Source organism: Pseudorasbora parva, chromosome 3 (assembly GCF_024679245.1).
Source record: "Pseudorasbora parva isolate DD20220531a chromosome 3, ASM2467924v1, whole genome shotgun sequence".
Classification (NCBI taxonomy): domain Eukaryota; kingdom Metazoa; phylum Chordata; class Actinopteri; order Cypriniformes; family Gobionidae; genus Pseudorasbora; species Pseudorasbora parva.
The window spans coordinates 5,410,555-5,423,642 of NC_090174.1; the positions used below are offsets into that span (position 1 = coordinate 5,410,555).

At 38.7% G+C, this 13,088-nt stretch overlaps 1 protein-coding gene across 1 annotated transcript; it reads right to left on the bottom strand.

Annotated features, from left to right (window-relative positions):
• Window positions 1-8,663: 8,663 nt before the first annotated feature.
• her7 (hairy and enhancer of split related-7) lies at window positions 8,664-10,327 on the bottom strand. The gene is made up of 3 exons (XM_067439890.1): window positions 10,130-10,327; window positions 9,930-10,025; window positions 8,664-9,244 (listed from the first exon to the last, which is right to left on the bottom strand). Exons 1-3 carry the CDS (start codon window positions 10,172-10,174, stop codon window positions 8,765-8,767), a joined length of 621 nt encoding a protein of 206 aa, XP_067295991.1. The 5' UTR covers window positions 10,175-10,327; the 3' UTR covers window positions 8,664-8,764.
• Window positions 10,328-13,088: the final 2,761 nt, after the last annotated feature.

Here is a 13,088-nt window from a genome sequence, read left to right on the forward strand (position 1 = left end):
ATATTTATTTACAACTTTTGTTATACTTAGAAAATGTCAGATTTACAAAAGCTATAAGAACAATCTCATTTAGGCTATTTAAACTGGTTTATGATCTATTATTCTGAGACCAAAAAGTTAATATGCCAAGAGGGCTTACTTTGCCAATACACATTAATGGCTTCTTCAGTTGATAAGAAATGCAGTGGTTATGTTTCTCTTCTGATCGGATGAGGAGAATGCATATAAAATAAAAAAATAATGATGGTATGTATTAGTTTCAATCTCCAAGCTATACAACATCTGAGCATAAAAGGGAATAAATGAATAAAATGTGCAATATATATATATATATATATATATATATATATATATATATATATATATATATATATATATAGCTTTATATCAGGTATTTATTACAAATGCTAGTACATTTTTGTTAACACTTAGTCTATTTATGAAGATATTTGTGATGATTATAATGAATTAAGCCCTAATACTTATTTCTATGTAAATAGGCTTTACTGTTCTATAAATATATACAAACTTATTAAGACCTAAACTGCTGTCAAAAAATGTTTGGTCGGTTTTGGTTATGTTTTGCTCACTTCCTGTTTTCCTGTGGACTTAACGGACACGCGCACGCAAAGGCCATTGTAAATCCACAAGACCGAACGTGCACATGTTTGTTCCTCCACTCGTTGTCTGGTCGCAGTTACGTTCAGTTGATCTGAAATGTCAAAAAGTTCTGCTTGTATTTCTGAAACCTTCATCAGTAGGGGGAGACCATGGATGGTTGTAACACGGGTCAGTTGTAACAACTCGCATAGGCTATGTCCTAAATGCGTATAAACAGTACGAGTGTGCAATGTCGTGGTGTATACGCCAAAACTCATTTTGGAGTGCATATGATACGCTGTTTTTCGCGTGCATATGATACGCACTTTATGGCGTATATATGACACGCTCTTGGGTAGGTTTAGGGTGGTGGGGTGGGGGGTTCGTAAGTATAATACGCCATAAAGTGCGTATCATATGCACGCGAAAACAGCGTGGCATAGACACTAAATTGCACACTTGTACTATTTATACGCATTTTCGTGAGAATAGCCTGTATGTCCAATCAGGAACTAGTTATAAATCCTCTAATTCACTTCACACATGCTCAGTTTAGTCCTTATTCCACAAGTGATAAAGTAGAGCTCTGTGGCAGAGTAAAAAAACTATTTTGACGTAAGAAAGTTACTTTTTTTTTTTGTTACAGGAATTTCTGTTTTGTAGTTAAACACATCAAATTTAAAATATGTTTATGATGTGTTTGTGTAGGTATTTGTCATCCAAGTTGTTAGTGCTAATGTTTTAGCTGTTAGCTGTAAGGTGGGCTAGTTCATGACTACATGGCTCTGGGTTAGTTAGCTACAGAGTCACACATACACACATGGGTGACCAAACATACTGTTTTCCCAGGACATGTCCTGTTTTTAAGTTCTGTCCTGGCCCTGATATAACAATGTTCTATCCATACAGAGGGGGCATACTTTAAATGCAATTAATAAGGCAACTTTGAGTAAACTTCAAGTATCATTTGAGTATCTCATTGCAGGGCTAAGTGTCCTTTTTTATCCAGTAATCAAAATATGGTCACCCTACACAGACAGAGACACACACACACACACACTTGATCAATTTCAATATTTTACTATGGCTAATGCCATGACTGACAGTAACAAACATGCTTACACACATAGGCCCTCATTTATCAATCTTGCGTAGAAACGGGTGTATATGTTGGCGTAAGATTATGCTTACACTCCTCTCACCGCCTGATTTATGAAACTGTGCGCACCTCTGCAATTCAGGTGTACGCAATACCTGCCCTTGATAAATCCCGCGGCTGAAAACGATCGTCATTAGAATAACACGCCCCTATATATTCAAGTCTCCGCCTCCCGCACGCCCTCATTTTACGCCATGGACAAACAGAAGACGGCAAAGAAACGAAACTTCTCCGACGTGAAGATCGGGCGCGCTCAATCATCTCTTTAGTCCACTTAGTCAGGGCACTGATTAGGACATAAGTCAACGGGCTGACTCCCTGATCAGTGCTCTGACTACTGAACTATTGAGATGATTGAGACGCGCCCATCGAGACCATCACCAGGGAAGTGGAAAAAAACCCGAAATTGTTTTATTTGGGAGTTTAAAGAGTGGGATTAAAGGCGCTCACAAAAACAAAATATGGACCCAAATTACGAGTAGCTACTGTTAGTGTGGGGGTTGAGAAGCGCACTCCAGCAGTTTAAATAGCTGTTTGGATGATAAATTACCATCACTGCATTATTTTACAGCACGTTTTGAAACAATTAGCATTTAATTTCGTATCACGGCACATGTATTGGGGTGTACAATAGTGATGATGATGTGATGTGGAGTAAGATTCATTCACATTAATAATTACATGACAATTTGTAAGATTCTTCTTATTATTATTATGATTATTATTCTTAATGACGCTTGTTATTTAGAAGAAGAATGCCGTTTTTATTGATTTTATTATTATTTAAAAGAAGAAGGCCATTTTTTTTATTTTGTCAGTCTGAATTATTTTAGTCCCAGTGCTTGCGCAGCTGCTGGGCCAGGCGCGGGCCTGAAACGTCAGATAAAGCGCACAGGCTCGCGACTGGAGGAATACATATGCCTACAGATCAAACGCTTTGGTAAAGTCACACAAATTAAACATTGACGTTCATGTTGCACAAAAATAAACACTAAATGTTGTTGTTGTGGTTTTTAACAGTGGGTCATATAGCATATCTTGTCAGTGCGTTTTGTGGTGTTAGGAATTGTTTTTCTGCGCATTTTCCCACTAACTCAAACGTGCGTACACCACCTCCTGAGCTGGCGTAGGATTTGAGCGTGCCGTACGCCAACGTCCATATTGATAAATCTCAAAGTCACCGTGGGTTTGGGTGTACGCAAGGTGTACGCTGGAAATTTGGTGTACGCACTTTTGATAAATGAGGGCCATTATGCTTGTGTTCAAGTTCAATTTATTATGTTCAATTACAATGACTGAGAGTGACAAACACACTGGCCCTCATTTATCAATCTTGCGTAGAAACGGGTGTATATGTTGGCGTAAGATTATGCTTACACTCCTCTCACCGCCTGATTTATGAAACTGTGCGCACCTCTGCAATTCAGGTGTACGCAATACTTGCCCTTGATAAATCCCGCGGCTGAAAACGATCGTCATTAGAATAACACGCCCCTATATATTCAAGTTTCTGCCTCCCGCACGCCCTCATTTTACGTCATGGACAAACAGAAGACGGCAAAGAAACGAAACTTCTCCGACGTGGAGATCGGGCGCGCTCAATCATCTCTTTAGTCCACTTAGTCAGGGCACTGATTAGGACATAAGTCAACGGGCTGACTCCCTGATCAGTGCTCTGACTACTGAACTATTGAGATGATTGAGTTGCGCCCATCGAGACCATCACCAGGGAAGTGGAAAAAAACCCGAAATTGTTTTATTTGGGAGTTTAAAGAGTGGGATTAAAGGCGCTCACAAAAACAAAATATGGACCCAAATTACGAGTAGCTACTGTTAGTGTGGGGGTTGAGAAGCGCACTCCAGCAGTTTAAATAGCTGTTTGGATGATAAATTACCATCACTGCATTATTTTACAGCACGTTTTGAAACAATTAGCATTTAGTTTCGTATCACGGCACATGTATTGGGGTGTACAATAGTGATGATGATGTGATGTGGAGTAAGATTCATTCACATTAATAATTACATGACAATTTGTAAGATTCTTCTTATTATTATTATGATTATTATTCTTAATGACGCTTGTTATTTAGAAGAAAATGCCGTTTTTATTGATTTTATTATTATTTAAAAGAAGAAGGCCATTTTTATTATTTTGTCAGTCTGAATTATTTTAGTCCCAGTGCTTGCGCAGCTGCTGGGCCAGGCGCGGGCCTGAAACGTCAGATAAAGCACACAGGCTCGCGACTGGAGGAATACATATGCCTACAGATCAAACACTTTGGTAAAGTCACACAAATTAAACATTGACGTTCATGTTACACAAAAATAAACACTGAATGTTGTTGTTGTGGTTTTTAACAGTGGATCATATAGCATATCTTGTCAGTGCGTTTTGTGGTGTTAGGAATTGTTTTTCTGCGCATTTTCCCACTAACTCAAACGTGCGTACACCACCTCCTGAGCTGGCGTAGGATTTGAGCGAGCCGTACGCCAACGTCCATATTGATAAATCTCAAAGTCACCGTGGGTTTGGGTGTACGCAAGGTGTACGCTGGAAATTTGGTGTACGCACTTTTGATAAATGAGGGCCACTGAGTGTGACACACACACATCAGCTATTGAAAAGTTAGTTTTGAATAAAAAGCTTTCAAAATATATTTTTTGTTGCCATAATCCTTATTTCATTATGTTACATTTCACCCCGGTGGATATCATAATGTTACATCTCACCCCAGGGTATGTTACACCTAACCCAGACTATGGGGTGAATGTAACATTTCACTCCTTGTGTTTGAAACTAAACCATGCATTTTCTGTTTGTGTTGCAAAGATAATAGTTATCTCATTTAATAGCAGACAGACACTTGTAACTAGTTTGAATCACATTTTGAACACATTGGCTTAAAAGTACTCTAAGATATAGACAGAAAGGTTAAAAATGTTACAACCATCCCCGGTCTCCCTAAACTTCATTTGAGCAACGTCTGCTCCGGTCTTTGCCTTCCTGCCTGAGCCAACTGTAACAGCTGCGTTATAAAATCAGTTATAGTTATACGACATACATTTGCTTTTTCAATGTGCTTATTCACAATCCATTCTACTGATTTATAAATGATCAAAAATAGTTCCAGAGACGCTTGTTTGCTATCGTCAGTTATGTCTTCAATGTCTAATGTTTGCATTAGAGTCTCATAAATGCTCATTTTGATTTTCATGATTTTTGAAATGCAAGGTTTTGGCTTATGCTAAAAAATAATGTTGCAGTGTTATAACAAAGATACATTTTTGAGCCCTGATATCTTATTACAAGATTTATTGTTCATTAGTTACATTTACAAGTAAACAACTTAAAATGTATAATAGGCACATCTTTATGATTTCCTAACATGTTCTTTATTGCATCCTGCATTTTCACTTAAAGCCCTCAATGATGTATTTATAGAGATTAATAACTGTATTATCACTCAAAACATATTAATAACAATATGTTCACTTATTTGAATCTGAATTAGTAAAGTTGTAACTAACATAGCAATGCAGGTCGCATCTTTATACTGTAAGTATATTCTGACTGACTCTAAATCAGTGTAAAATGGATTAAGAGCATGTATGCACATTGAAAAAGCAAATTCATGACAGTAAAATGTATAATGCAGTATGTGTCTTATTGAGCCTTTACATGTATTTATAAAATAATAATATTAACTTATAAGTATAAATGGAGCTATAATTCTTTATGAGCATGCACTTCAAAGACCATGCACTTAAAAAAGGGACATTTAAAGACATTTATAATAACTAAATACTAAATAAATGCTTTACTTTTAAACTTTCTATTCATCAAAGAATCCTGAAAAAACACGTTGCACGGTTTCCACTAAAATATGAAGCAGCACAACACTGATAATAATATCAAATGTTGCAAATCAGCATATTAGATTGATTTCTGGAGGATCATGTGAGTAATCCTGCGGAAAATTCAGCTTTGATGCACAAATTTATTACATTTTATCCTTGCAAGTTACTCTAAAAAAGTAATTAATTATTAGTAACTAATTACTTCTTCAATTGTGTAATTGGATTACTGTTCAAATTACTCTCTCGAAAAACGATTTAATTACTAATTACTTCCTAAATCTATATATTAACCTCAACTAAGTTATTTAAGGATATGAAACGGCTCTTTTAATTCGTTCAAATAGCCTAAAACTACATCAATTATTCTTATTAACTGAACAAAGTATTGTGAAATACTAATTTCTAAAGGAAATGTGAAAAGGATAGATAAAAACACGCATTTTAGCTACTTAAACTCCAAGACCATTTTTGGGGATTTCCGCCTGGATTTGGCCTACCCAAATTGAAAAGCCTCCCATACACACATACAGTGGTCTAGGTTCAAAATGTTGGTGTCATTTTAAAGGAAACCCTTTAAAGTAAGTGTTAAACACTGCTAAAAGTGATAAACATGTAAGTACATGTTGTCTAAGCTGTAATAACCCCCCAGAAAAGTAGGCGCTTTAAAAAAATATATATACATTCATTTTTGAAAGTGTAACCCTGCACAAGTGTATAACCCTCTAGGACCCTGCAGACAGTTTTTAGCTTTAAAGTATATACATGACGATGTCATTCCCGATTCCCGAGTGTTCGATTTTTATATCTGGTGTTAATTCCACTATTGCATTATATATAATTGTTCTATACACAGTATTTGGTTCAATCACATCAGTGTAATTAAATTACAGAAAAAATAAGAGTAATCCTTTACTTTACTTTTTTAAGGGAAAAGTAATTAAATTACAGTAACTAATTACTTAGTAACTAGTTACACCAACTCTGATTGTTATCACACTTCTTTACTTTCTAACAATATTTCACAAGTCTACTGTTTTTAGCCTATTTTATATCAAATATATGCAAAACATGTAAGACTAATATTTAAAAAAATAATTAAAATTAGAAGTTAAACGCAAAATAAGAGCAAAATAAACAATGTACAACATTGTAAAAATGGTGGCCATTACTTGTATGTGTGTGTGTTTATGTGTGCCCTTGATTATGTTACATTGTGGGGACCAAATGTCCCCATAAGGATAGTAAAATCTGAGATCACCTTCATTGTGGGAACCAGCCTGCTGTCCCCACTTGTGTGTGTGTGTGTGTGTGTGTGTGTGTGTGTGTGTGTGTGTGTGTGTGTGTGTGTGTGTGTGTGAGCCTGTTTATGTGGTTTATGAGGACACAAATTTGTATAACTACATGGGTATTACACTGGTATGACACTATAAATGTGGTTTATGAGGACATACCAAATGTCCCCATAATTCAAATGGCCTTAAAAACATACTAAATTATGTTTTTTTGAGAAAATAAAAATGCAGAATGTTTCCTGTGATGGGTAGGTTTAGGGGCAGGGGCAGTGTAAGGGGATAGAAAATACGGTTTGTACAGTATAAAAACCATTACGCCTATGGAGAGTCCCTGTAAACCACATAGACCAACATGTGTGTGTGTGTGTGTGTGTGTGTGTGTGTGTGTGTGTGTGTGTGTGTGTGTGTGTGTGTGTGTGTGTGTGTGTGTGTGGAAACAACAGCCGTTTGAATTGTTAAATATTGACTAAAATAAAAATTGAATAAAATTTAAAAAAAAACTAACAACCTAAAAGCGTGGGAAAGACCTCTGGCCTCCATTCCCTGGCCACATTAAGCTTTATTGTGTAGAAAGATTCACGCTCTGGTTCAAACGGATGTAAATGCACGTGCCGGTCGTTGAGTCGTGTGGACGTCGACACTTCCGACACCAGGCCAACGTGTTAAACCAGACAACAGTTCAGCCATTTGTCCAGGCATTAGCATCGCTCAGATGTCTGCGAGTCTTTTCCCTGCTTTTTAACATCAGTTTAACAGAATACATGCAGTTGCAAAATAGTCAGCACAAGAGCAGTAAGGAAGAAGTTTAATCCTAAATTCTCTTTTTGCAAGTGTTCTTCTCATTATAGATTTCGTGCACACACACCCGACACACACACACGCTTGTTTCATATATTGTTGAAACAATATTGTTTCTATATTAGTAAGGACATTACATAGACTTTCATTGATTTTATATCAGGTTAATGATATTTTCTATTCCCTAACCCAACCTACTCATCCCAGAAACATGCAAAACAATAGATTTAAATAAAAAATATATTTATTTTTATTTTATTTATTTTTTAGGCATGCCAATAGGCCATGCATCTGTGATTTAATAACGAGTAGAAGAATCGTGGGTTAGACTGTGGATGTCAATACTAGTAAATCTTTGTTTAGGCGAATGTCTAAGGTGCCACGGCACGTGTCGCAGTGTTTATTCATGATCTGAGCGGAGGAAGCAGAGGTGTCCGAACAGAAGTCCTGTGGAAGTGTGCCAGCTCTCCGGCACCTCACACACACACACACACACACACACACACACACACACACACACACACACACACACACACACACACACACACGGGCGCACTTCAAAGGCTTCAATGATCAAAGGAAGCCGCCTTTAAATGTTCGGCGCGTGCAGAACGCGATCATTAATAAGAGCAGCAACAATTCATATTAATTAAAAGAAAGGGGGACAAAAACACTGGTTCATTTCTAAAAAATTTAATGATGGAATGCATTTGCTTCTATCTCCAAAATATACAACTATAAATCTGAGCATAAAAGGGAATGTCACGAATAAATACATGTGCAAAATAGATAAATACATCAGTTATGTATTACAAATGATCATACACCCACAGTACAGATCATGCAAAAAATGAAAAAGAAAAAAATCTGTAAAAAATATATTGCCATATTTATCATACACTATTTACACATTTTACATTTTCCATGTGATGACAAAATCATTGCACATTTTATTTTTTTGTACATAAACACAGCCTAGTTTGGAAGAGATGCACCTTGTCTGGTTATTACACAAGCCCTCTGTTTTGAGTCCATTTCTCCGCCTCGGTCTCTCTCAAGGCCAAGGCCTCCAGACGGTCTGGCTGACTGGTGCTTGGCTCTGAGAGGCGGCTCGGGCCGGGGCATGCCGCGTGCTGGAGTCTGTGCTTCTGAGGCGAAGACGGTTGGAGTTTGGCACGATGTCCCGGCCGGCTGATGGAAGCCCTCGTTTGCAGACAGAGCTCTGTGAGTGTGGAGCCTGAGGCGTTCTGGAGGAGTTCTGGGTCCGGACCGGCAGTCTGAGGCCGGTTGACACGTTGGGCCGGGTCAGGCGTTGACACAGTGCTGCTGACACAGAGGCCTCCAGTGCACGGGCATCGCCTTCGTCTGACAGGAAACGGGCCGCTCTCTCAAGACACGAAGAAAAGCCCTCCATGAACTGGTGCTTTTCTCCTCCTTCCTCATGTGCTTTCTTGGCCTGAGCGAAAGAGTTCTGCAAAAACAGGACGGTGTATTCCAGGATCTCCGCTTTCTCTAGTCTTCTTTGAGAAGGACCCTGTGAACACGAGAGGGGAGAATTTAGACCAATCAAACAGACTTTAGTAGAGAACACATATCCCTATATCATAAGAGACAGCATTATTAAAAAGCTCCTACATTGTGCTCAGAGAGGGGGGAATTTCAGACTTAAAGGGATGGTTCACTTTAAAATGAAAATTCTGTCATCCTTTACTCACACTCAAGTTGTTTCAAACCTGTATGAATTTCTTTCTTCAGCTGAATGCAAGGGAAGATATTTTGAAGAATGTCAGTAACCAATCCGTTAACTGGAGCCATTGACTTCCATAGTAGGAAAAAAAACTACTATGGAAGTCAATGGCTCCAGTTAACTGTTTGGTTACGGACATTCTTCAAAATATCTTCCCTTGTGTTCAGCTGAAGAAAGAAATTCATACAGGTTTGAAACAACGTGAGTGTGAGTAAAGGATGGCAGCATTTTCATTTTAACGTGAACTATCCCTTTAAGAATCAAACAGACTTATATTCTTAGCATACAATGTAAAAAAATAAACAATGTCTCCAATTGAACATGTTCTAGTGACTGATCACATCTAAGTTTTCCAATTGATGCCATTTAATTCACAGAAATTCAATTCCTCCAACTGAAAAATGTAGATGTAATCTGTCACAAGTTACACTTTTACAGTGTAAGAGACAACATTATGCTCAAAAGCTCTTACGTTGTGCTCAGGGCCTTGCAGAAGAAGAGTTCTCAGGTTGTCCAAACTCCGATTCATCCTTTCTCTTCTTCGCCTTTCTACCTGAGGCTTCATCAGCTGCAGAAACAATCAGACGGGTGTCAGTGGACAGGTCGGGCTTCACATGCATAGGCCAGTCTGCAGTGTTAGGATGAGATTTATGCACAGAAGCACATATTTACCTTTCTGTCCATTTTAACGTTCTCGGGCTCACCAAGGATTTTCATTACACGTCTGCTCCAAGCACCAGTGATGATACAATCCAGTAAAGGTCCAAGTTATCTTCTTTTAGGGTCTGCAGGGAAGAGAGCTCTTCTCGAAGCGCACACAACAGTGAGATGCGAGTCTGAAGCTGAAGCTGAGCGCGGGGGTTTATAGGCTTCCAGACCACGCCCACTCTCTGTCGCAGACTGACCCTGAGGCGCAAAGCTCTCGTGCAGTTTGGGCTCAAACTCATAATCCGTAATCAGTACTGGGTACAGAATTTTGTCTTACATATGTATTACAAATGACTAGTTATTTTTTCTATTACTCTAGTTAGCTAACATATAATCTCCACTGAATTGGTTGAAGACATTCAGGCCGATCTGAGATCAAAAGGGCTGATGGTACACGCTCACTGACACCTAGACTTCCGCGGGCACGTGTGCGCATGACAAAACAAGTGTCGCCCTCACAATAAACGCGCATATCAATAGCACACGCGCCGCTGCTGAGACAGACCCCATTATAATAATAAACAAAGAAAAGAGCTCTCTTTTACTTCCAAGAGTCTTATCTCCACTGTTGGAAACGTGCTTGCTTTCGAATTTTGCATATTTTGAAAGTTACGCATAAGTGTGCCACATACAGTTTGCGGCAAAAAAACACATATTTTTTAAGTCTGCAGAGCAACGATGTTATGACAAAGCGACCCCGAAACAACAGAGACAGCAACATTATAACAATTCTTAAATATGATCATTGAATGAATTAGCTGAATGTCGAGGATAAATCCGATCCTGTTGTTCCTTATTTACGCACGGCAGGATTATTTAAACTCAGTTTAAAGGGATAGTTCACCCAAAATTTGGAAACATGTTTGCTTTTGAATTTTGGATAGGCTATTTTAAAAGTTTTGCATAAGTGTGCCACATAATTAATGCAGCTTGCAGCAAAAAAAAAAAAAGTCTGCATTGCAACGATGTTATGACTAGCGACCCCCCAAAACAACAAAAACAGCGACATTATAACCAATTATTAAATATGAACATTAAATGCAATAGCAGAATGTTAATTCGTTGAATTGCAAGGCCGCCTAAACTGAATCCAATCCCGTTGTTCCTTATTTACGCACGGATGCGTTTATTGGTAATGCTTCAAACGCGCCTTATTTAAAAATAACAGCGTGGCAAAAACTGTCAAACGGACAGTTCATCCAAAATTAAAATTCTGTCATCATTTACTCACCATCAAGATCTTCCAACCCTGTATGAATTTATACATTCTGATGCACCGAAAACAATACATTAGAAGAATATGTGTAACCAAACAGTTGACTAGCATTTATTTTCTCCATACCATGGAAGGCAATAGGGGCCATCGACTGTTTGGTTTCCATGTTTGGGTCCATTTAAAGTCGCAATTATAAAAATGTATTACATGTAGCAATAATAACTGAATATCTATATGCCCTGAAAGAAACAGGGCTGAGCGAAATAACAAATAAGCGCGTGCCAATCCACGCTTTCCCTCCAGAGTAAATTTGTTTTGCCAAAAAAAGAGGCATAAAGTCGCAGTAGCCTAAACATCTGTGTTCAATAAAAGGTGTAAAAGATCTCAGGGGGAGCAAGGTAACGTGTGTTCACACCTCCTTACAATTCGGCAGGGCGCGTGCCGCGTGCCAACTTCACACCTGTGCACAATGCGCGCGTGGACAGTCATCCACGTGTGCATATGAAAGCGTGCGTGTGCCTTATTATTCATTGCACTGAAATCACTATGCTAACAGGCTCTCGTTCATTCATTTTCTGAAGATAGCCTAGGCTACATCTTAACGCAAAAACTCCATTCCTCGTCCTCGAAGCTCTACAGATTGCGCTAATGTTAAATGTGTAGTGCGAAGTCAGCACGTGTCTACTTCCCGAGGAAATAAGGCTGTTTGTTCACTGGATACGCGTCGCTACAGTATGCCTACAGGTAAAGGAAAGCCGAAGAGAAATGTCGCAAATGTGATCTGCATTGTTTAACATGCGTTACCTCCACGCCTCCCATCAAGCTAGCAGAAAGTTCCTGACCTGATACATGAAAAACCCGTCCTATGGAAGTGATAAAAATGGAGACTCTATGTGAACGCAGGCGGTGTTATAATGTTTATTGAAGAGTAGCGTGGGAACGTCTCTGTTCATTGATAATCCCGACAGGTAATAAAACAGACCTGAGGTGCGAGTCCATGTTAGTAGATGAGGTGTAAGCTGTTCGTGTTACTGAGAGAGCGTGGCTTAAAGCTTGTTCCCATCATAACACTCTTGAAATCATTGCCTGTTGGCGAATTTTATATATTCACACAATTTCGTGCCCTTTGCATGCCCTTGTGCGTGTACAGGCTACGGCAGTGCGGTGCGTGTGGTGATATTTTAACCCGTTTACAGATGGTCGCATGTGCCAAGACAGCACAAGTGGCCACAGATTTTTTTCTTTTCTTTCTTTTTCCCCAATTTTTTTCTTTTTTTGAATAGGCCCTTCTGTTACAGCGCGAAATTACGCACTGTTGTTATAGTTTTCCGCTTTGTTACTTTTGCTTAATATTTATTAGAATGTGTTCGTATACTATAGACCTGCTAATATCCCCAAAGAGAGTCTCCCCTGCGCCTTTCCCAATCTAATGCGCGCAAAAACACTAACCCTCGCGTGCCATTTGGCCTTTTGACTGCGAAGGTCAAATGAATGTCGCTGAGTAAAATAAGAATAAAGACAGACAGTAAACGACTGAAAGTCTTAAAAAGTTACTTTTGTAGGCTATACACAAGATGACATTAATTCTTATCTATAAACGGCTGCATCGCCAAGGTGAAGAAAGTGAAGAGTGCATGTGAAGGCGGACTGCTTGTGTTCATTGGAGAGAAGCGTGGGAACCATCTCTGCGCTCGGCTAATAATGTAC